A 25352-nucleotide genomic window follows, 5' to 3' on the forward strand; every position below is an offset into this window, starting at 1 on the left:
AATCCCAGAGCAGCTACTCTGTTCTCACAATTGTTACATTCAATCAGAGGAGCACCTTGTAGTTATATTGTACCAGATTTTTCTTCCCCTCGACAGCATTATATGCTTATCATTTTGCACATCTTATACTAACCATGAAGCATAATGATAAGCAGGCACATTTAATTGCAGAGGTCCTCTGGGGAAGGATGTTTGAAATTTAAAAGGAAAGAGCCAGATCTACCTTTAAATTTTAGCTGATGCTGAATCTAACTATAAAAGCAACAGTAGTGATTTAAAGTCATTGTTGCAATTCTGAATTATTTTGGTATTGCAGCTGCCCTCATTAGTGGGCAAAAACACCTGCCTTTACCAGCAGATGCTTTTAAGGAGACATAAAGTTTTGCTGCTTGAATATTTAAATAATCTCTTTAAAAGCTCCATGATTTCCAGTTCCTTTGGAAAATGCTGTAATATGCAAGCAAACAGTAACAATGGGGTTTGCATTTGTTTCTATTCCATTCAGCCTGTTTAACAGCCTTTCTTGAAATCTCTTAACTTTTATCTACAGGTTGATGTCTATCAAGAAAAAGTTCCATATCTTTATATTCTTTGTGGGCCCTAGTTTCATATTCCCCCACAAAATAACTCAAGCCATCAAATCAGTCTTGCAATATCAGAAATAAATCAATAGCTGAACATTGGCTAATACAAAATAACATGGAGCAATATGTTAAAAAACACACAGAACATATGGGGGGTGGGGAATGGTCAACTTCGCTTCTAAAGACCCAGCTGAAAATAATGGGAAGGGTGGTGACCTTGGGCTCTGCCATCGGGAAGTGATCCAGAGTTCTGAGACTACAGTACAATGACAGCAAGTCTTAACCTCATGGAGACAAATGCAGGATCTCAGGGATACCACAGTCCTATGCAAGCTGCTTAAAAATAAGTCCCATTGAATGTGTATCCAGTTACAGCCTCAGAAATTGTAAAGTAGCAATCCAAAATGTTTATTTAGAATACAATAGAACTTCTGTCTTAGTAGAAATATATACACCTCTGCACCGAATCTCTAAAAGTAACACCGAAGGATCCTTTCCCAGCTCAATAGGAGCATCTTTTCACCTACTGAACTATTCTCTTCCCTGCAGAATTTGAAAAGGTACAGATGGAATGAAAGCTCTCGAATATAGTTTGCAGAGGACCAACTATGAGACTTTGATTGACGGAGATAATTTATTGGGTGGGTAGCCTGGCCAGCTAAGACAATAAAATCCAAATGACCAAACGGGCATTGTGACATTACAGTGTTGCGACATTGCACACAAGGACATAAGACAGAGTTCGCACTGTAATGTTATGATATGCAGTTTGTCATCTTGCTCTCATCTTGGCTAGCTGCAGACTCCTATGCTTGCCAGTCAGTGAGTCAGTCAAAATTTATTTCTTTCACAGACAAGTATAGAACAAAGCAATTAACAACCTGTTTAGAAGTAAAAGAAGAGGGCCAGATATAACACACAGGTTAAGGAATAATACAGAATATTATTATCATCACTATTATTACCCGTGTAAGTTGTGTCTCTAGAACTAAGAAACAGAGTGTTATTTGTCTAAAACTAAGACATAGAGCTAAAATTCTAAGATACTGGTCAGTTAAAATAAAATAAAATGACAAATTAAAATAGCATATATTCATCTGTGTATACTTATTTAGTCTTGTTCAAAGGTTAGCAACAGTTATACAATATTGAGGGACAAGGATCAATCAGCTTCAATCTTATCTTGCTGACAGCATAACAGAATTTGGCAATGTTCAGAGAGGGAGAGTCTCTTTGATCAGAGAGCAGAATTTGTATGCTAGAGCATGGGGGTGAGGGCAAGGGGTTAGATCCCAAAGCCACCAAAACACACACAAAAAAGACACTAAATTTCAGCCTAACTCACCCTGAAAGCTATTGGAGTTGACAATTGCATGCTGCGGGGCTGTAGGTTGCCTACCCTGCTCTAGAGCAGTGTTTCTCAACCTTGCAATTTTAAGATATGTGGGCTTCAACTCCCAAAATTTCCCAGGCAGCAATGCTGGCAGCTGAAGTCCACATCTTAAATTTGCCAAGATTGAGAAACACTGCTCTAGAGTACATCTCTTGGGGACCCGATGGCCACACAGACAAAATTTGCTTTTCCCTCTCAGCGTGTACTGGTTCAGCCCTTACTGAAAGGGATTCAGCATGCAACTGAATTTACTTGAGTTAGCAGAGAAATTGAAAAAAGAAGTTGATTTTTCTGACTAGAAATGGTTGTGTTATGACTGAACAGCATCTCTTTGAAAGTATATCTTGGCTTAAAAGTTGCGTCCAAGTACGTGTATATTAAAGAACATTTCTGAGCAAGGTGTAGAAAGGTAAACACGAAACTGCAGGTGGAATCAAATGTCTATTGACAGTTCCTCTGCATTCACCTATCAAAACAATGACCATTTTGCTTACTTAGAAATAATGAATGAAATGTCTTGTATTGGGGTGACAGGTTTTGTTTTTGCTTTTGAGTTGACATTTGTAGAACCTAATTTAGGATAAAACCTGCAAGACAGAGTGGGAAATTGTATTTCATTAAGCCTTGGAATATGGGGAGGTACAAATAGAGGATAAATAGGAAACAAAGTAAAAATGTATGAAGGCTGTTGTTGTACAGTCCAATAAATGTCATCAGAATGCAAGGCAAACAACGTTCACTTGAAGTAAAAGCTCATTTTATTCCCCCAGTATTTCATTCATCCTCATATTTATAAGGCTAATGTCATATAAACACTCACCTGTAAAGAGATACCAGAGGTTGTTTGGCTCCAATGTTTCTACCTCACCTCTGCGAGCTGTCTTTCTGTGCCGTATTTTATAGCCGGTGATAAATCCATTTTGCATGCCGGACGGTGGGGGTAGCCAACTCACTTTGATGCTCTGTAAAGCAAATACATTACACTGGATTTTGCTTTATTAATTTTCTTATACTCTAAAGCTTAACAGTGCCAGCCTATTCAAAAGGCATGCTAACTCATGTCCCATTGATTTTAATGGGTATATTGGAAATCTAGAAATAATTCCTTGCATATTAGACCTGCTAATAAGGGTGTAAAATTGCTTTTCTTGATTAGGTGAAAGTGGGACTATGACATCCAAATGAACACTAGATGGCAACAAGGAATTAGAGGTCTTGTAGTTATCTGCTGCCATCTAGAGGTTATCCAGCCCAGATACATAACATTTTGCTTCTAGCAATGGCCAGCCAGAAGTCTCTGCAGTACTTAAAAGCAGGAGATAAAGAAATTCCCTTCTCCTGCCATTGTTCCCCTGCAAGTGATATTTGGAGATACGCTGCTCTCAACCTGGAGGTCATATTGAGTCTTAAAGACTAATAACCCTCATAGACATATCCTCCAGGAATTAAGTTAGTGGCCACCACCATGTCGTGTGGTCATGAATTTCACAGGTAGCAATTCCAGTTCAGGAAATGCTCCATTGTGTGCATACTGGAAATATTATTTCCATAGACCAGGGGATCATTTTTATGCAGAAAACAATTCAATTTCAGAACATACCATAATAATATTTAGCCATTCTCTCTTACTGCCCCTTAATGGTTGCCCAACACACCCAAACTTGTCCAGAAAACAAGTTTTACCAGGCAAGCTAAAGACCTAGCAGCAACATCGGCATCATATGTAAAGCTTGGCTGTTTGCTTGTTCAATATTTATTTATTTACACCAGTGACATGTGTGAAAGCATTCTGAGAGACTACTTTCAGCAGGGTGGGCCTAGGAAGAAGCTCTCTTCTCTGTTCCTTCCTGCTTTCCTTTTTATATCAAAAAAGAAATCTATTAATGGGCCCACTCATTCATTAAAATAAATGACTATAGCTCCAAAGTGAACAGCAGCAACTGCCAATAAAACAGCAGATAATACTAAGAAAGTAGATAGATGTTATTATTTTGCTGTAGGAATTTCAATTCTTTTATTTTATGTTGCATTACAACTCTTGGGAGCAACATGAATCTAAAGGGGAGGCTCATAAAATGTCTTAATTAATTCAGTAAAGCAACAGAGGAAACAAATCAACAAATGTCAAAACAGCAGTGCTAAAGGCATTGTTTTTGTTTGCAAGCAAAGGCACATGAAGATGACCTTAAAGGTCAGCATAAAACAATCAAAAGAGTTGGTTTGCCAATTATGTTATTGTATGTGAAACACTGTTCCTTAAAGTGAGTCCTGCCAAAATTGATTCCTTTGAACATACTTCTACAAAACGCTCATGCCAGCCCAGAGCGGATAATCAGGCTCCTTCTGAATATGGGTTTAGTGTTGTTCCAGAAAAGGGCTAAACCCATGTTGAAAAGCAGCATGAACAACAAGTGACAGAACGAGCTGGGTCGTGAACCAGACGAGAAAGAAGGTGTCCCCTCTTTCTGTCCCTCTTTAGCAGTTAGACCTCTAGTCCACACCATTGGTCAGTTTCTATTTAGTCGATCTAGTCTTCTCTTCAAGCCAGGCTGGCCCTATATTGGGGCAGGGGTGGGGGAGTGGCAATTGTTATCAGGGAATCTCTTACAGTTTTCAGGGGTGCTGGCTCACAGGTCACCGGATGTGAGACCCTCTTCATTAAGTTAGGCTCTAGGGATCAGTTGGGATTGTTGTTCTACCAGCCTCCCTGCTGCATAGCAACCTCCCTGCCTGAGCTCCTTGACTTCATTTCTGGGTTGGCAGTGGACTTCCACAGACATAGTTCTGGGGGAACTTCAATCTGCCTTCCCTCAGACGGGGTCTGAGGTGGCTTGGGAGTTCATGGCTACCATGATGGCATGGGCCTATCCCAGGTCATCCAGAGCCTGGCACGGAACAGTGGTCACACTCCGGATCTGGTGTTCCTGTCGGAGCAGTGGCTATGTGATCTGAAATTGGGGGAGCTTTTGTTGTCCCCCTTGTTATGGTCTGATCAGACCCTTATTTCTATGAGATTCTCCAGTGGCACTAGCTACTGCAGGGAGGCTGGACCCATTAGATTGGTCTGCCCCCAGCGATTGATGGACCCGGATGGGTTTCAGAGGAAGCTGGGGGTTGTCCCTGTTGGTCTGCTGCACAGTCCATCTGTAGCCTTGGTTGTCACTTGGAAGAAAGGGATGGCTGAGGCCTTGTATCAGCTTATGCCCATGTGACCTCTCCACTGTCAGAGATCCCATCACTCCTTGCAGTTCATGGAGGAGTTGAGGGAGATGAAATGGGAGAAGAGATGTCTAGAATGTCAACAAAGGACAAACTCAACCAAACATGGGTCAGAGCTGCTATTAAGGCCTACCTTGTGGTGGTAAGGGTGGCAATGCACCAGTAATTCTCCACCCTTATTGCACTCACAGATTACTGTCCCACAGCCCTGTTTTGGGTGACACAAGCCCTCTTGGGTAAAAGGGGCATGAGGAACCTCTTAAGGGGGCATGTGGAGGAATTTCCACAGCATCTGTTGGATAAAGTCATTCGGATTTGTTCCCAGTTGGATGCTGGCCTTGTTACAGGTCCAGAGAAGATGCCTGGGGAGGAGTCTTGCCTGGTTATCTGGGAACTGTTTGAACCTGCTGGACCTGAGACAGTGGACAGGACTTGGCCACCTGCTCTTTAGATCCATGCCCCTCCTGGCTTGTTAAAGCGGGAGTGTCATGTGAGTGGGTTCTAGCAGTAGTTAACTCTTCTTTGAGTGAGGGGGTTGTTCCTTTACTTCTCAAAGAGGCCTTTGCTCACCCCCTCCTCAAGAAGCCATCACTGGACCCCACCATACTGGACAATTTTCATCCAGTATCTCACCTCCCTTTCTTGGGGAAGGAAGTGAAGAAGATGGTTGCACAACAGCTTCAGAGTGCCTTGGAGGATTATCTGGATCCTTTTCAGTCAGGATTGAGACCCAGGTATGGGATGGAAATGGCATTGGTCATGCTTTTGGATGATCTCTGGTGTGGGCAGGTTTGCCCTAATTGACCTCTCGGTGGGTTTCCTAGGAATGCTTAAGGAATGTTTTTGATTTTGTAATGGCTTCTGAATATTTCCCTCAAGGCCATCTCCATGGCTCTTGACAATATGATGGTAGACAAGAAATACTAAAACACTAATTTTGCTTCCTCTAGTCTTCGTTTGGATTTTTGCATTTTGGTAGACCTATTTAGGGCATTCTGCAGTGGTACAGCCAATATCTGCTGTGCAATTTCCGGGGATGTTTCAATCCCCTGCAAAGGAGGTTCCTATTTTTCTATCATCTTAATCTCAGTGTGCTTGAGAATTCCTTTCACATTTCTCTTGGGGGAGATTTTGAGCTTAATTTACTGTTGGAGATAGTGAAGAATGCTGGGCTGTTTCAATTGTCCATTCCATGGGTTTCCATCCATATGCAGCCTCCCCAACTGTCAATCCATCCCTTCTATACCTTTCCTTGGGACTGAATAGAAGCATGAACACCATGCGGGCTGTAGACTTTTGAAGAGAGCACTGGGCAATGAAAGACAAGCCATTCACTTTCACAGTGGGTTTCCTTATAACGAAATAAGTGCAAGAAGTTCATACTCCACTTATAACAATTTCACTAAAATTTCAAAAGCAAATTCTTCTTCACTCAGTTGGATGAGAACTGGTAAATTCTGCCTGGCATTTGTAGTTCTAGTTTGTGGACTTAATGTTTTAATCCTCCCCCTCCAAGGGGGCCGTGTACATTCCTTCAGTTCTGCAACACAGACTTGACATATCTCTTTTTCCTGCTTCTGCTTCTTCTAATTGAGAGCTGATTCTACTTTCCAGATACACCACAGCAGAGAGCATCTGTATATTCCTCCGTACAGATTTTGCCAACATCTGGAAGGCTAGAGAATGCTTATCCCTATATTAGAACAAACAACCTGTTTGGCAGCTTTAGGATGCACACATACAGACATATTCACAGCATGTACAGCTTTGCATTTTGAAATTCACTTGAAGCATGGCACCTACAGATGAGAATTAAATCACTTTGCTCTCACTGCTGTGATGGTAAACACATTTACTTAAAGAAAAGGACCGTTGTGCTTTAGGAGGATATAATTTTAAAGGAAAATAATAAAGCAAGCACCTACAAATATGCATGTTTGGCCAACTACCGTCTCCCTAGAAAGTATTTTTAAATATATATATTTGAAAAAATAATGCTGAGCAGCGTGGCTATGCAGTGCTTTTGGATTCAGAGTTTAAAAAGGAGCTTTAGAACGTGTGAAGGTTCGCACCTAGCACCTGTAGCAGCTCCTTAAATGTCAGCTGTCTTTTTCTGGGGTTTTGTTGAAGCTGCAGTCTTAAAAAAGACACAGATACTTTAAGGAGCTGCCAGTGTGCGTTATCCGAAGACTTCACAGCTGTGGTGAGCTATACGCCATGGGGGGATTCTAGGATGCTTGAACATTGAGGGCGCCCCAGAAATTCTTAGTCTGAAATTATGAATGCCCAATGAGCTGCAGAATTAGGTGTTTGGCTCCAAAGTCTAGCCACAATTGCATTTCTGGAGCTCTCACTTTCAAGGACTTCACCATGATTCTCTCTGGTACTAAGAAAAGCTGTGTCTAAATCAAGAGTGCCAATTAAAAAGGATTTTAATAGCATTTCTCAATGACTGCCCAGGATTAGCTGTGTAAGGTCTAGCCATTCCTTTCAAACAAAGGCTGAAATCCAGCCAATTAATAGCAGGTGTTGACAAATGTTTTGCAAAATATCCAAATTTACAGTAGGAAGTTGATTAATTCATAGATAAATCTAAAGCACTGTTGCACAAGGAGGTTTATTAATTCAGGATGAAATTCAATTTCTGCAAATATATGGTCAAAGTGCTTGTTATATACATCTCAAATGCATTCTGTGCTGAATGATATAAAATGTCCTTATGGATTAACAGACTGCTTTTATCCATTCTGGAAATAGCTTTGTTAAATGTGAGTTTGGTAGCCAGGATTATAAAGAAAGCTATAGGCATGTAATAGTTATATGAAAATGCAGATGTACAGAAATAGTTTTAGAGTGTACTTTATAAGCCCAAGAGCAAATTTATGAAATATTTTGAAAATGGTAGTATTTCTAGAAGTTAGGAAGCATCCTATAAATATAGGATTTAAATGTAACCATATAAAACAGGATTGAAAGAAAGATTTTATCTAGTAGTACAACCCTACTAAAATCAATAGATGCCCCAGTTATGCAGTGGATGACCAACCATCACCTTATGAGTTCAATAGAAATAGTCAGGTTTTGACACATCAGATTACAAAAAGAGCAACATAAGTTATTTCTGGGTCCAAAATATAATTTAGCCACCTTCTCCAATTTTCTCAGCAGAATATCTCACTGGAGTAACTACAGAAAAACAGATAAATAATTATTTTTCACATTTATCCACTTCATTGACATTGCCTTGGATTACTGTGTTATCCAGAACTGGTCAGTTGGCTGGGGTTGAGCAAATAATTCTTGTTTAACATCTATATTTTATGTAATATTTTTATATAGTTTCAATATTTTACATATTATGTAATCCAGTCCTGAGCAATGTCTTCTGACTGGGAGTTCATACTTTTTTTGGAAAGACTATTGGGCCTTCAAAAACTGGAAGGGATGAAGCTATCGATGTTAAAACCCCACTGGGGTGAATGGGACCAATGTTTGTCCAGTTTGGGGAATATTTGAGTGGTGAAAATGTGTGCTTAAGGGCAAGGATGGGCAACCTTTGGTGGGACCAAGGACCATACCTAACCTTTGGGCAACTGGTTACAGTGGGTTGGAGGAAATAGAGAGATTTTATTTATTTATTTAGACACTTAGAGAGTGCCAAATCACATATACTGTACTTATAGGTGCTTCTGACAACATTTTTTAACTGCAACATGATTATTTTAGTTTCCATCTATTCCTGCCTATCCCAGCCCAGGATAATTGCAGAGGGTCCAAATGTTGGCTTTGACTTGACGTCCAGCCCCCTTTTGTACATGTGACATATGTAAAAAGGGGTGGGTCTATGATCACGTGGTCAGGGCCACCATTTTGACATTTTTGGACTCCCCCCATGGATTCCCAGATGCCCCTGCCTTAGAAGCTCAAGGAATGCTTTTTGTCCCACAAGTATTCACAACAGAGGGTACTTGTGTAAGCTTAATAATCCATTTTGCCCTTAAAACTGCTCCCAAGCTCACCTCCCAAGCACAAAAGTTGAAATATTTTAACTGCAGGATTGTTTTAGTGAAAACAGCATATTGTTTGGGAGAAGGCAATGGTAAATCATTCCTGTATTTTACCAATAATACAAATGGATAGGCAAGATAAAGTGATTGACAATATAATGCTGGATGATGGGCCTCTCATATCAGATGGCACTGAATATGTTATGGAGGAAGAGCTGAGAAACTTTTGGAGTATTAATAGTGTTTGTGGTGCACCTAGTTAAAAGCCATTGGGACATCTAATTGCTGATGTTGTTATGCAGGGAAAGAAAATCTAAAGCTGCAAAGACAGAATTACAGTGGGAATTTGAAACATAAGAAGCATGAACATGGGAAAGCTTCACACAATGAAAGATGAAATGAACTGACTACATATTGACATGATAGGCATCAGTGAACTGAAATGGACTGGAATGGTACACTTTCAGTCAGAGGTTCATATTTTTGCTACTCAGAACACAAAAATCAAAGAAGGAATGGTGTAGCTTTCATAGTCAGAAAGGATACAACGAGGATGCTATTTGCATACAAAGCACTCAGTGACTAAATAATATAAATCAGACTTTGTGGACAATACTTTAACATGACAATTATCAGAGTTCATGCTCTAATCACTGATGCAGAAGAAGAGATTGGCAAGGTTTACAGTCAAGTTTAATCTGAATTCTACAGAACTTCCACACAAGAAGTACTGCTTATGGTTTGAGAATGGAATGCAAAAGCAAGCAAATTGCATGTCAGAATCGATGGTGGAAATTACCAAGATAAGAAGACAAGCCCAAGCCAAGAAGAAACTTAACAGAATTTCAGAAATCTGTTAGGAGTGACAAGAAACAATGACACCTGTAAAGACACTGAAGATGAAAACAGACATGGAAAAACAAGGCATGTGTTCCAAAACATCTTCAAACTAAAAAGAAGATTCCAACTTCAAATTGGTACCTTAAGAACTTCAACAGACAGAGAGTAACTGATCCAAAGAATATAAAGCAAAGATTGAAGGAATATACTGAAATTCTGTACAGTAGAGATGTCAACATCCAAAATACCTTAGAAGACATTCTCTATTTACAAGAGCCTCTAATAACAGAGGATGAAGTTGGTCATCACTCTGGTCATTACCAAGTTGGAAGATGGAATATCTACAGAAATATGGCAAGCAAGAGAAGAGGAATCAGTAAATTCTAACCAAACTATGCCAACAAATCTGAAGAATGACAATGTGGTCGAGAGATTTCAAGAGATCAGTGCATATATCAATACCAAAGAAAGGAGACTTAATGAAGTGTGCAAGCTATTAAAAAAAATGCCTGCTAGCAAAATAATACTTAAGATTATTTATTGCAGATTAGAATTCTACATGGAAAGGGGAATATGACCTTTCAATCTGGTTTTAGAAAAGACCGAGGAACAAGAGACTTATTGCTGTTGCATCCTGGATAACTGAAAAAGGCAAAGAATACAAAAAGAAAAGTCAGTATGTGATTCATTGAGAATGGAAGAGATGTTGTGTCATCCAAGTCAAGATATGGAATGTCCTTAAGAAAATGGGAGTACTGGAGCATTTTATTTTATTTATTTTATTTTATTTTTTATTTTATTTAGTAAACTTGTCCCCGCCCATCTCCCCCCCAGTGGGGGACTCTGGGCAGCTCACAACATATTAAAACAATAAATAGATATACAATTAAAATCTATACCAGTACACGTTTACAGAAATAAAAGGAAAAAAAAAAAGGAAACATTTTACTGTGCTCATACAGAACCTATAGACAGGATAAGAAGCCACAAATTGGATGAAACATGGCAAAACAGATTGGTCAGCAAAGGAGTGAGAACAAGGCTGTATATTGTCTCCTTATTTATTCAACCTTTATGCTGAAAACATATTGAGGGAAACTGGATTGGAAGAGAATACAGGTAGTCCCCAGTTTAAGAATGAGTTACATTCCCAAGGTCTGTCCTGGAGTTGAATTTTTATGTAAGCCAGAACCGTATTATTGTATATGTAATATTGTGTATTTAACTTGAATCATTGTGTATGTAACTTGAATTTTGCTACAATAGGCTCCATTCTTAACTATGGGTTGTCTATAACCTGGACATTCTTAACCTGGGGACTACCTGTAATCATGGTTTTAAAATTAGAGAAAGGCCAATAACCTGTGCTATGCTGATAACACTATTCTGATAGCTGAAAACACTTCAAAGCTCTGTAAGCTCTCATAATGAAAGTCAAGGAGCATAGTGAAAAAATGAGACTGCAATTAAATATAAACAAGATCAAAATGTTGACAGCATGATGACAGCAACTAATTTTAAAATTGACAATGAAGACACTAATGGATAACGTCTGCCTTTTAGGATCAATGAGGATCCTAAAGGAACCAGCTGTCAAGAAATATGCCATAGACTGGCACTTGGTAGGGTAGGAATAAGGACCTTGGCAAAGATATTCAGATGCCATGATGTGTGCAATGTTTTTTTTCTGTGGAAGTGAAAGTTGGACTGTGAAGGATCTGGATAGAAACCGTATTGATCCTTTTGAAATTTAATGTTGAAGACTCTCAAGAAGCCCACAAACAGCCAGGAAAACAACCAAATGCATCATAGAAGAAAATCCATTCAGAGGGACAAAGATAAAACTCAAATTATCTTATTATGGACAGATTCTACAAAGATCCAGTTCCCTTGAGAAGTCCATAATGCTGGGAAAAGTTGAAAGAAAAAGAGAACAGCCAGCAGCAAGGTGGATACACGTGATTATAGTGGCAATGGATGTGCTGTTGGAAGACCTGAAGGACCAGACTGGGAACATCCTAGAAAAGGTCTATCTAAGTGGTTGCTAAGAGCTAACAGCTTGATAGCACTTAATCCATCCATCCATCAATCAACCAATCAATGCCCAGATACAGTAGCTGCTGGATACTGGATGAGGAGGGCTACTGTCCACATATAAGAGCTGGACATGTTTCTTCTAAAACAGGTAATTTCTAGAGGTGGAACCAATTCAAGAGTTAGAAAAAGAGACTGAAGCATGGGGCAACAGCTGTCTAGCAATTATTGCATATTTATGCTTTATCTTGTAAAAAAAAAAAACACCTCTAGTTATATGCTCTTTGCTATGTCTCATTGCAACTTCAGACTAGTTGGTACTGCTCAACTTGGCCATTTACCTCCAAAATAAGGGACATACATCACCAAAAAGAGAATAAAAAGAGGCCCAAATTTGCATATAACCAACCTATTTTTATGTTTAGCTATATAAGCACATTTAAAAGATTTTTTTAAAAAATACACCTCTCTGTGTAGAGGGAAAGATGTTTAAGATGGACCAGCTCTAAGGGCACTCCTAGGGCTCGTCTCTTTCTATCATTCTTTATCTTTAAAGGAGACTTAAAGAGCCAGTCCTTCAGTCAAGTAAAAAGGACTGTCTCAGCTTTGTTGGGATCACTTTTCCTTTCCCTAATGGAGAAGCTGATGGATTTTTTCCCTTTTATTGTTTTGACCAGTGAGCAGCTTTGCAGCTGGCATAACTGGAAAGAGATTTATTTCACCAGGAAATGGAGCATCCTGAGGAGAAATGAACAGAACATAATGTAGTGACATCCTACCAGGAATGACTGCTCTACCTTCAAAGAGGAAAATCTATCCTCAGAAATGTCTATTATAGCAGCTATGAATGTTCTGCAGATACCAACTACTGAGAGATCACTATGAATACAATACACAACATTCATTCAGTTTGCTCAGATTGCAAAAGACTGGGGAGACTTCAGATAATGCTTAGCAGGAAAAGAGACAAAGGTTTATGCTTGTAAGTTCTCCAGCCACCTTCCTCTTCCTCCTGTCTGGATTGATGCATAAAACTGAATCACAAATGAGGATTTATCATTCAAAGTGGCTGGATTTACAGAACATGCTAAGTTTCAGTCTTAGTACACGTGTTATGTGTATATGTGTTATCCTTTACTTATCCACAAACGTAAGAGCAGAAAGGAAGAAGAAATGGGCCATTGTAGGAAGAACCAGAACAGTTACATTTGCATATTTGTAGCTATATGGATTCTAATAGATATAGGCATTTAAGAATCTAATATATTTATGTGCACCTAGTAGGTCATCATGAACTTTACTAATAAGTTCTTGTAGAGCAGTGATTTGATTTTAACTTTTAACTGAGGTGTCTTATATAGTGAATCCAGGCTGATCTGACTTTTATGCAAGGAACAGCAATATAAAAAAGATGTAGGCTCACCTTTAAGCACACATATACAGTGGTACCTCGGGACACGAACTTAATTCGTTCTGTGACTCTGGTTGCGACCTCAATTGGTCGCGACCCGAATCAAATTTTCCCATAAGGTTCAATGTAAATATGGTTAATCCATTCTGAACCATATGTATTTTTTTTTAAAACCACAAAAATATGACACAAAGTACAGTACAGTACACTATGAAGAGAGAGAACGCTAACCTTGCTTGAGGCGTGGAGGACAGGAAGGCAGGTGGGGAGGCGGTTATTGTTTGGAGCGAGAGTCCCCCTCCCTACAGGAAGCCACGACCACGTGTCACAGCAAGGAAAATGGCTGCAGATCCTATTCGTCACCTGATGCGGAGTTCGCGAATGGAAGCAAAATTTTGCGAACGGTACTGTTCGTGACCCGAATTGGTTGTGAACAGAAGCGTTCGTGACCTGAGGTACCACTTTATTAACCAAAGACTTTTGTTGAGATCAAGGATGCAAAAGCATATAAGTCACTAAACATGTTAGATGCACATGCTAAGAACAGTGCAAAATATAAACCAAAGGCAGACATTACATACCAAGTGAGTTATGGACATGTTTATTGAAAACAAGGCAATTGTCTGGAGGTTGAGTCATGGCAACTGGACTTCTTTTCTTTTTGGTTAGAGACATTTCGCTACTTGTCCAAGCAGCTTCTTCAGTCTAAAAAAATTGGTTAGGGGGACCCCATAAAAGTCTTCCAGGGTGGCTGTGTTTCTTACTAGCATGATAGGCTCATTGAAGGGACAATAGGAGATGTGAGTAGTAAAGTCTTTGAAGTGTAGATGTCTTACTCCTAATCCCTCACTCTTCCCCAGAGGGATGTTAAGTGTTGCCTTCCTGGTGAACTTTTGAACTGTTCTTAATCTTCCTGGGGACTGTTGAAAGGGCAGCCTGGAAAATGGGACACAAGTTGTGTCTGAGGCCTCCACATCTATTGAGGGAAGGATTTTCCACTTTGAAATAAATGGATTCCTTCACTCCTCTCTCACATACTTGTGTTTTTCAGATTTTCATGCCTGAGACAGAGGCTTGTACACCCTAAAGATCGAGCACCAAAACATAAGAAGAGCAATGTAGTATATGCAATCCAGTGCAGTAAGGAATGCTCAGAGCTCTACACTGGGGAAACCAAACAGCCTTTACACAAGAGGATGGCCCAGCACAGGAGAAGCAACAACACAGGACCAGAATCCGCAGTTTACGTTCATCTAAAAGAAAAAGGACACTCATTTGAGGACAATAATTTTCACATTTTGGACAGAGAAGATAGGTGGTTTGAGAGACGAGTGAAGGAATCATCTCTAACCAAAAAGAAAAGAAGTCCAGTTGCCATGACCCAACCCCCAGACAATTCCACCTGGATGGCTGAGAATCTTCATAAACAAAACAAGACAATGTTACCAACTGTGCACACATGGTGGAGGTTGAAGAATATTAACATGGTTCACTGAAGAATAACACAGAGAGTGGGGGAAGTGCAGCTAACATGGGCACAGCATCATAAAAAGTATAAAGGATAATATATCTTAGGAAAGGAGGGAAAGATTTTAAGATAGGACAGATTTTTAAGAGAATTCAGAGATTCTTTGGGCATTGGAAGAAGAAGAAAGCAGAGAGGAGAAGGAGAAGGAGAAGGAGAAGGAGAAGGAGAAGGAGAAGGAGAAGGAGAAGGAGAAGGAGAAGGAGAAGATTGGGGGGAGGGTATTTTTTGACAATGATTTCTTTATTTTGTTCCTGCGTATCTTGACTATTATGTTCTGCTCTCAATGAGCACAGCCTGGGGCTAAACTGTGAGCAGAATTCATATATTTGGCCACTTGTAATTTTATGTTTAATTTTAAGTAAGACTTTATTTTATTTTAATTGTATTTAAACCATTTCATATAAAGGGTAGATGCATAACATGCTCCTAAGTGCTATACATTGTGGGAATTCCTTGTGGGAATTAGGGAAATGTTATTTTCCTAAATTCTTCTCCTGCACACTCTGACTTCAGTTGTAGTCCAGCCAGCACCCAGCCAGGAAGACCAACAATAAGGATAATGGGGAATGTAATCCTACAAAATCTGAAGAAGTAAAGGTTTCCCACCACTGCATTACAGCTAATACACATTAAGTAGTAACAGAAGGATTAATTGGCAGTGGGAGTTAGCATCTGTGAAACCATAATGAACATCTTGATGCCCTACATTAACATATCACAATATGTTTGGTAGAGTAGCGGGGTTTAGTAATCCACAGCTATATTAGTTTTTCTTAAAGGTGAATATTTTGTTGAGTTAAACTGAACTCAGCTGACTTTCATGGACTCTCATCACAATCTTGGTGGTAGTATGGAAGTGGTTTGCTGTTTCTGGGAGGAATTTTTATCTTCTCCTTCCTTCCTTCTGTATCCTGTGAAAACTCCCTTCCTTCTGTGGAAACTTCCTTCCTTCTGTGGAAATGTCCTTCCTTCTGTGAAAACTCCTTCTTTCTGTGTCCTGAATTAGCATTCACTGATCAGGTGTCTTCCAAATGATTCTTACAAAACATCCGATGACTCACAGAATCAGTCTTGGATATGGATTCATGTAGATTTTGGTCTGGATATAGCTTGGCTTTTCTCAACATATTCTTTGCAAGAGGAATGGTCTAGCAAATGGGGAAGACAGTCTGAATCTCTCTGTGTCTCTCCCCCACGCAGATACAGTATCTGTCACAGTCTCAGCTACACATTTCCACAAAAACTGGTTTCTCAATGCACTTGATTGCTCATAAGATGACCAACCTACAACAGTGGCAAAATATATACTCTATACCAGTCACTTCCCAAATGAATAAAGACATTTTATTTAATTAGAGGATGGGAGGCATGGTACACTGGGCACAGTCAATTGGTGACTTTTTCTGGCACGGAAGGGGGAAAATCCATCTGCCTGAAGGCCAACATGGATGCTGCAAATTAAATTACTGACACTGTTTGGGATTGCCAGCAGTTGCCTTGGCTACAAGCAATTTCACATTTTGAAATCACATTGCTGGGTATTGTTGTTGTTCTTTGGAAAAACCTTTGTGTTTTCACCCCCCTTCGTTAATCAACAAAAAGAAAATAATTATATTTGGCTATAGCTTTTAAAACATTAAGCCCTTCCAGGCAACATCAAACTCAGAGCACACATTCTAATTCTCATGTTGCAGTGTTTATCTCCCACAATTATTTCCATAAATGGCTTTTATGTTAAATAACACTTTAGCACTGTCAAATTATCCCCAGCACTAAAGATACTCAGGGAAAAAAAAAAAGCTAATGTTCTACTATGTATATCTGTGTCAACCCCTAAAAAGAAGACTAATACACATTCAGAAATTTCCACCTCATTTTCTATCCCTTGAATGTATGAACTGCCTCTAAGACTCAGTGTTTTTCTTGCATCTGATTTGCTGCAGAAATTCCTTTTGATGGTTGATCCCCATCTGCATTTGCAAATCACCACTAGATGTTATAGTTGTAAATTGCCATCTCTTTCACACCACCTATGTTCTGAATGGTAGTTAGTAGCAATCAACCTCAGGGATGCAGCATATTCAGTTACAGGCACATAAAAACCATGGTTTGATTCTGCAGTGATGTCCACTCTGAAATCCATCTGAGTTTCAGCCCACTTGATCTATCCATATTCTTTACAAAGAGATGACTTTCACATTCTTGCTTCATTAAAAGTAGCCTTTGAAACAGGAAAGATGAGTTTTGTGATAGATTTGAATCTCTAGATGAGAATCACGTAGGCTTTAGAAAGGACCCAAGCCTACTCAAAATTCACAATGAGTAAATGTTTTGGACATCAAATGAGTTAGCCGTATTGGCCTTTGCTATTACTATTAGGTGATATAAAGTGCCCAGATACATTAGTGTAAATACTCAGGCACTGCAGATCTTCAGAGGAGTTCTTTGTTCATTTTTTTTTGTAGTAATTTTATTAAAGATTGTAATTACAACAGTAAAAAACTAATACAAACTAAAAAAAAGAAGAATAAAAAGAATGAATAGAAGGTGCAGAAAAGAAAGAAAAAAACAGAGAAAGAGAAAAGAAAGTAAGAATATAGTAAAGGGGGAAAAACAATATATAAAGAAGTAACTTCCAACCCTCATCACAAGTATAAACAATTTTAGTAACTTTTCACCTCCTCTTAAATTATAACAAATGATCTCTTCTTCCCATATCCCATCTCTTATCTATAAACAAATCCATAAAGCATCATCATTTCAATCCTGATGTCAGCGAAAGTCCGTTAAGGGTTACCAGAAATAACAACATATCTATTAAAACCTTGATCAAATAAACCAACTTTGTATTCCTTCCTTTTACCTCTAACAATCTTAATCTTTAATTCATTCAAATAATGTTGTAGAACTTGATGTCTTTTAATTTTTTTGTTGTCCCTTCTTGTGAGATTCTTCAAAATTTTAACAGGCCTCTTTTGTAAATCCAGTACAGGAAAATTATCCAGATCACTCTCTTGGTTTATTGTTTTTATATCCCTTTTAATTATTAAGACATTAGCCAGTTCTTGTGTATGTCCAGTGTAACATTTTTTTCTATATCATTCTGGTAGCCTGTCATTTGTAAATCCACTTTCAAATCAGTCTTGATCTTATCAGGTAGAACTTGTTCCTCTTCCATAACATTTTTTAGACACAGCCTCTCCATGGAGGCAGATGTCTCTGAAGACACTATTAAAATTAACTTCTGTGTCTATTGTTCAAAAATATCCTCCAATTTGTCCAATGTTAGAATATTGTGCTTCATTCTGTAATTGTAAGTCGAGTTTATGTGTTTTTTCCCCTTTAATTGTAGTATTTAGTTCCCTCTAGTTCCCTCTAGAGTCCAATCTTTTAAATGTTATTTTAAAAAAATTCAAAACAAAAGCATTTTCCCATGAGAAGGATTCTTACAATGGACCCTTAGTCCATTTGTAACTTTCTAAAATCAAAGTTTTAATCACCCTTTTGCTGTTTATTCCAAGGGGAAAAAAGTTCTTAAACTTGTAGTTAAAACGTTCTTTCACTAAGGATTGAAGGAAACTCACCCAGTGTTGTCAAACCTGTCAGTCCAAAGGTTCTTAACAGCTGAAAAGCAGTTAACAAGCAATTTCCAAAAGTGATTAGAAAAGCAAGTATGCAAACTTAGTGTCCTTTTAAAAGCACCGGCAAGGTTTGAGCAAGATGGCTATTGTCTCATTTCCCAGAGTGCTAAACCCACCAGAGACTGCTATCTTGTGGTCTCCTCACAAGGAGCAGGTGTCTGGAGCACTTGTGGGCAATCTCAACTCCTCTTCTTATCTGGAGAAGAATTACTGAATTGCTGGTCTACTCTCTGGCTCTTAATTCTACTGCAGTGTCAACTTACTTTTCAGAGCCATCTTCAGTCCACCATTTTTTCCTCCAGAAGCTGCGGCTTTGTTCAAAATTTGAAGGAACTATTCCCTGGAAGGTGCTTCCTGAAGCAACATGGCCCTCTTTGCTTTCTTCTTTTCTCCTCTGAATCCTATACAGCCTCCTCTACATGTGCAAAAGGCAGAAGACATTCTTGCACTAGACTAATACAATGTTAGAGTTGGAAGGAACTTCTGCAGTCATCAGGTCCTGGACTGAGGTCTAAAGTGCAGGAATCCAGGTTAAAGCAGACTGTCTAACTACTGCTTCTCCACATGAACAGAGAAAACAGGTGTTTCTGTATTCTGTGTCTTTCTGCTCAATTTCTAGCTCTGAATCCAGCTGCAACACCTTGATGAAGACTAGGAAGAGCCTAGTCTGGGAGCATGGTGGCTAGAGATCTTACTGAATCATGTTGCGTTCATTCTTTGCCCACTATGAAAAGGTAATGACTCCCTTAAGTCAAGAAAGGCTCCCAGTTCTATGATTTAGGAATATAATCACTATTTTTTTTTTCCAACTCTGTTTTTGACCCTTAATGTACCAACTGGCATGTGATCAAAATACCACTGAGAGACAGTGTACTGTAATAGTTAAAGCACTCAGCTAGAAGTGGGAAGATCCATATTCTAGTCCATCCTAAGTCATGGAAACTCACCTGGGGACTTTTGGGCCAGACATTGTCATTCCAACCTCCTCCATTATCTTGTGGTCATTTCTACTTTTGTTTTACCCTCCCTCCCTCCCTCCCTCCCTCCCACAAACTGTACTAATCAGAAAAAGCGACAAAATGTGTCACAATCTGATGATGCAATCCCCAGCCTTTATTACTTGTATCCCAATCTCAGACACAAGTGTGAAAGTCTCAAGATTTGTTTCATGATGTCAAGACACATTTCATTGTTTTGTCCTCCCATGGATGGTTATATTTCCTTCCTTCCTTCCTATTGCTTGCTTTTAAGTCACATTAATTATAAAGGGGTTATGCAGTGCTAGAAAGGAGCGAGCGAGCGAGTGAGCGAATGAATGAATGAATTGACAACCATAAAGGATCAGAATTCAGGCCATTTTGGCCCCACTCTGATCCTGACAGACTTTAATGCAATCTTTTTCATTTCACAACTCCCAAACCTTCCCTGATCTACATGTGAATTAAAATGCTGTAATATATAAATAGCACACTTTTCTGAATTTTGTATTGTGGTTTGAACTCTTTTTTTTTTTTAGCACAAGAATGTGTTTAGTGTGGTAAAGTGTGTGAAAAACGATTGTATTAGGCAAAATGTCTGCAAAATGTACTACGAAGGAAAATTGCTTGCAAAGGTAGAAAAATGCATATATTACGAGAAATGTTCACAAAGATAAATATGGATGTTATGTAGACTCATTTAAATAAATTGGAAAACTGATGAAAAAATGTATAAATCAAACTTAAGGCCAGGAGGGGGAAAAAAGAAAGGATTGACATCAAAGAGTCAGCACAGCAGTTCTCTGGGGCTTCGAAGGGAGAATTCATGACAGAAGAACAATTGTGGAGCCCTTGGGGTTCTCTGAGCTTGGTTGTTTTCTTGCAAACGTTTCATTACCCGGCTAGGTAACATCTTCAGTGCTAGAATGGAATGAGGTTTGCTCTCTGTTTATATACAGTGGCATGCCCTGCCAGTGTTGGTGGGGGTGGGGGTTTTGTTTTGTTTTATTTTTTTCCCTTCTGGTAGTGCCTTGGTTAGGGTACTGTTCACTGCTTGATTGTATGACTGGTGATAATCTTGGTGTTAATCTCTGCTTATCTGGGTGATGACTGCTGGTGAGATGTTCTGGACTTTTGTTTTCCTTTCTATTGTTTCTTTTGAATAGTGTGTAGCTGTTGTGTATCTCTATGTGCCTGTTGATGGCTGCCTTGTCTGAATACCAAGCTTCTAGGAATTCCCTCTCATTTTTGGATTTGGCTTGGTCTAAGAAGAACAATCACATCTAAATGCTACTGGGTTCATCATGCCCAAAGTAGAGAAGATTGTGACTTTTTGCTAGTCCAACTCCAGAATTATTCTCCCACCAATTCAGTGCATTTGGGGGAATGCCAGAGGAACATCCTTGATCTTTCCCTACCCTTGTTAGATTACTAATGGGAAAGGAAATGGTGATGGTGGTTTCTTCCAAGCTCAGTCCTTCTGCTCTGCTCAGACCCCATCCTCCAAGAAGCAAAGAATCCATATTTAGATAATTTTGCTTCTCAAACATAGCTTTGGCTTCATCCCTATTCTTTCATGTATTCAGCCTAAAGATTAGGGGTTCACCGTACACTACTCCAAAAGGTGACTAAAAGGTGGACGAGCTCACCATTTTAAAGGCTGAATGGCAGACTGGCCCCAATGCTAACAACAGTTCTTTGCAGGAGAATAATTCTTTTTGTTGTTTAAGGCCTGTCATATTGCCTCTGTAATGGGCTTGGCATTTACCAATTGCAGCTGTTCCTGGAACAGTAAAACTGCATGTGGAAAGCTGCCTATTAACATGCAAATAAATCTATTAAAATTCACATTTGCAGTGCAGTTCTGATCTAGTGTATTGGTTTTACTCTGCCATTGTAGAAGAATGTAGGGGGCATAACAATGAAGGTGGAAGAAAATTTATATTTATATCAGGTTCTCTGTCTAAGATGACCAAGAGCTTTTTTTTTGTGGGGGGGGGGAACCTCATGTGGTGTTTGTTTCTTTCAAAGTACAAAAGAATTAACAAGAACTGAAAATTAATCTAATTTTCAGTTAAAGACCCCATCGTTATTTATTTTAAATGGGTCTACAGTTAGTGGCTCCTATAACTGACTATCATTTTAATTACTGATTGCACCTGCTGTAGCTATTGATATAATGCCTACACCAAAGTCTAATAATTAAGAGTTTATATATCAAAAGGCAAAATATTAAGATAATTGACGTATTAATATTTGGATGACAAATCAATCTGTAAAAGGAGTTTTACTTTTAACAGGAATAATATATTAGTCCTGCAATCCAAAAGAATATGAACATGATAGCAGTTACTGAAATTCCACTAAGCAATTCCTTTTCTATGAGATGCCAAAATAATTTGGAAAAAGCCAATTAGAAAAAAGAAAGAATTACTTCCAGCAAATTCTCTGGCTTCTCATTGGTTTTATTGAATTTGGATGTTTAGCCTATGAGACACATTCTCATTTCCTCTAATTACTGGCAGGATCAGTCCTTGTACCTGACTAAGCATTCCTGATCTCTTGGTGGAGAGTCTGGCTTACTACAACCATATTTGTTTTAAACAGATGGGCTATGTTGCAAAAGATGGTTATGGATAAGATTGGGGAATGCTAACCATGATGGCCATTCTACCTCCATTTTTGTAGTAACTGTCAGTCATTAATAACAGGTAAGAACGTATTAATCCAGCAACATCCTTACAGGGAGGTCAAAAAGGCAAGATGAAGATTGCAGCAGTGACTGCAAATGAAGTCTTGTCCCTTCATACATGGATGCAACATTGAGATTTGTAGAAAAGGGCTTAAACCCTAAGAGGGCAACTATAATTGTGCTGTCAGAAGCCTTGCAATCAGTTAACCATCTTGTTAGCTTGCTTACTCGTTTCTGCCATTAGAAAGGGAATGTGGGGGGAGGTTAAAGGGTGAACCGTTAGGCATAGATGGGATGTTATCTGGTTCTCAGGAATGTCCAAGACGGAACCAGCATGGGAAATATGGTTTTGGGCCCAGTGGAAGAACCCTGATTCTTCCACTGAGAATCAATTGCCAGGAACCAGAAGGTGGTTCTGGTTCCTGGCAATGGTATGCCTGCAGGAGCCTAGGTGGCCAACAGGAGCAAGACAGACCTTGCCCCAACTTTACTGCAGATCAATTAACTTCAGAGTGACTCATTCACCATCGAAAATCACCACTTTTCCAGTGAAGAAGACATTGTAGGAGAAGTCCATCTTTGGAAGCAGGTTGAGGACAATGTTGTCCATACTTGCCCTTGAGAAATGGTTAGTGGGCCATTTTTGTGCATGGCTCACACATGTTTGCTGTTGCTGATCTGCCAATCTAAATGGGTTACTCTTGAATTTCCCCAGGAGTAAATGATTTCTTAAGAGTTCTTGAAAGTTTGAAGCCAAACATATAAAGTGAAGATCACACCTCCACAACTTGCCATCAGCCAGGAGGTGTTGATCTCTTTTCTTTTTCAATCTTATTCTCTTCCTAGTACTTAATTTGCAAAAATTCATAGTGGCAGGGTTCAGAAGAACTGTTTCATTTGCTCTGTTCAAACACTGCATAACAGAAATTTCTACTGAAATGTCTTAATATATATATAAATCTCACATTGGGGAAGTGGAAAATTTGATTCATGTACTTTAATTATCTATTTATCTACCTACCTACCTATCTCATTGTTCAAACTGCAGCTAGGAAAGTCCTTTGGTTTTTAATTTTTTATTACCTTAATGTGCCTTATATTATGGGAAAAGTGGATTTTTGTGTAGGGTGGAGAACTCTGCTCTTGAATTTCACAGCAATAAGTAATATCCTAATTATTTAATACAAGTTTGCTGGTTTGGTTAACTGAAAATTCCTGCAATTGCTTTATAGAGTGTATAAACACATGGCATTTGATCTGAAACAATGGGTGAATATTATTTCCAGACAAAGCAATTGTCTCCTGACAGCTAGCATGTTTTAGCCAAAGCTTCCCCTCTTGATTTAAATTTTATCACCATCTCATTTTATTTATTATGCTCTCCTATATCTTACCTACCCCAAACTATTCTTTTTACTCACTGATTCTGACTGAACTTTATTAGTTCTTCGGCCCTGAGGATCCCCTCCCCAACACTATGCATTATCTAAATCAACCCTGGTTCCAGCTGTCCATGAAAATACAAAATCTTAACTAATGGTTTTCCCTTTGATCTAGTTTCCTCTTTAATGTTGAAAAAATCTCAGTTGCCAGACATTTTGTAATTGTCATGAGAGTCAGCTATCTTACACATGTATAGCAGTATGATCAGAAGTCACCAGTGAAGATAGTACATTACATTGATTTTTATAGGATTAATGACCAGGGTTATTTGAACACAGATTTCTAGTGCTGTTCTGATGGCATCTGTTTAATTAAGTTACTTATTAATTAAGTTATTTTTTATTCTATGACCTTCAGAGGCATTAAACAAATTCTTTGAAACTGTCAACCTTGCCATAAAAGAGTATCACTTCCGCCAGATTTTTATTTTATAGGTATTTTTAAATCCCTATTACATAGGGAAAAAAGCTCTCTTTCCTTGTGACATTTAGAAAATTCTATCCCTGTTACAAATATACTGCAAAAGAAGCAGAATTTGGACACAGGTTTTAGAGAATTTGAACCCAAACCTTCTAAATTGTATTTGAAAGTTCTGTCATTGCTATCTTCAGCATTATTTATCAGCCTTCTTGGCTCCCCACATTTCATTAAATCCAGAATAAATGGTGTCTGTTGCCTTCTGACTCCACTTATCATGTTTATTGATCAGAAAAGTAGGGAAAACACTAGACACTAAAGGTGCAAGCTTTTTAACATCTACAAGAGAGGCATACATGTTGGGGAAGGGAAGAATCAAGAAGGTGGCCACAACCATGTGATTCCAGGGCTTCAGGAATGTGGTTCTTGATTTGGTCCAAGAAACTGGCTGAAATTTTAAAAATTAAAATGGAAATACAAATGATAAACCAAGAGTATGCCCTGGAAAATGTTTTCTTATTGGATCTACAAAAGAGGCTTGTTAAAGCCTTGAAATGATCTGTGCAATGGGATAAAGAAGAATTGAAGCGAAATCAAATCCTATGACAATCTTTGATTGAATTAAAGATTAAGACTGTTAGAAATAAAAGGAAGGAATATAAAGTTGGTTTATTTGATAAGATTAAAATAAGACTTTTTTTTTTTTTTGGCAAAGTTCTAGCAACCTTTTATGGACTTCTTGCTGACACCAGGATTAAAAAGTTGATGTTTTATGGATTTGCTTGCAGATAAGGGATGGGATATGGGATGAAGATATATCTGTTTAACCTTATAGTGGGTAAAGAGTTATTAAATTTGTTTGTACTTGTCATGACGAAGGATGGAAGTCACTTTTTAATGTATTTCTTTTCTTTTTCTTTATTAAATTCTTTCTTTTCTTTTTCTTCTTTCTTTTTCTTTTTTTCATGCACTTTTTATTCTTTTTTCCCCATTCTCTTCTCTTTCTCTAAGTTTAGTTTGTATTCGTTTTTACTATTGTAATTAAAATTCTTAATAAAAATTATTAAAAAAAAACAAGCTATGAATGAATCAATCTATATATGTAATGGAATGTATCTATGAGGAGGAGAGTGATGTGGGAGATCAAGGCTATTGGGGGGGGGGTG

General features: G+C 38.6%; 1 protein-coding gene across 1 annotated transcript in view; it reads right to left on the reverse strand.

Annotated features, from left to right (window-relative positions):
- Nucleotides 1-25352, reverse strand: part of DCC (DCC netrin 1 receptor) — a 603623-nt gene that overhangs the window by 165205 nt on the left and 413066 nt on the right. The window contains exon 14 of the mRNA XM_088152996.1: nt 2798-2939. Coding sequence (XP_088009122.1) covers nt 2798-2939 — 142 coding nt within the window. The remainder of the gene's footprint in view (nt 1-2797; nt 2940-25352) is intronic.

This window comes from Python bivittatus, unplaced genomic scaffold (genome assembly GCF_059951505.1).
Source record: "Python bivittatus isolate LINGU-HERP-01145 unplaced genomic scaffold, Pbiv_v1 ctg000570_np1212, whole genome shotgun sequence".
NCBI lineage: Eukaryota > Metazoa > Chordata > Lepidosauria > Squamata > Pythonidae > Python > Python bivittatus.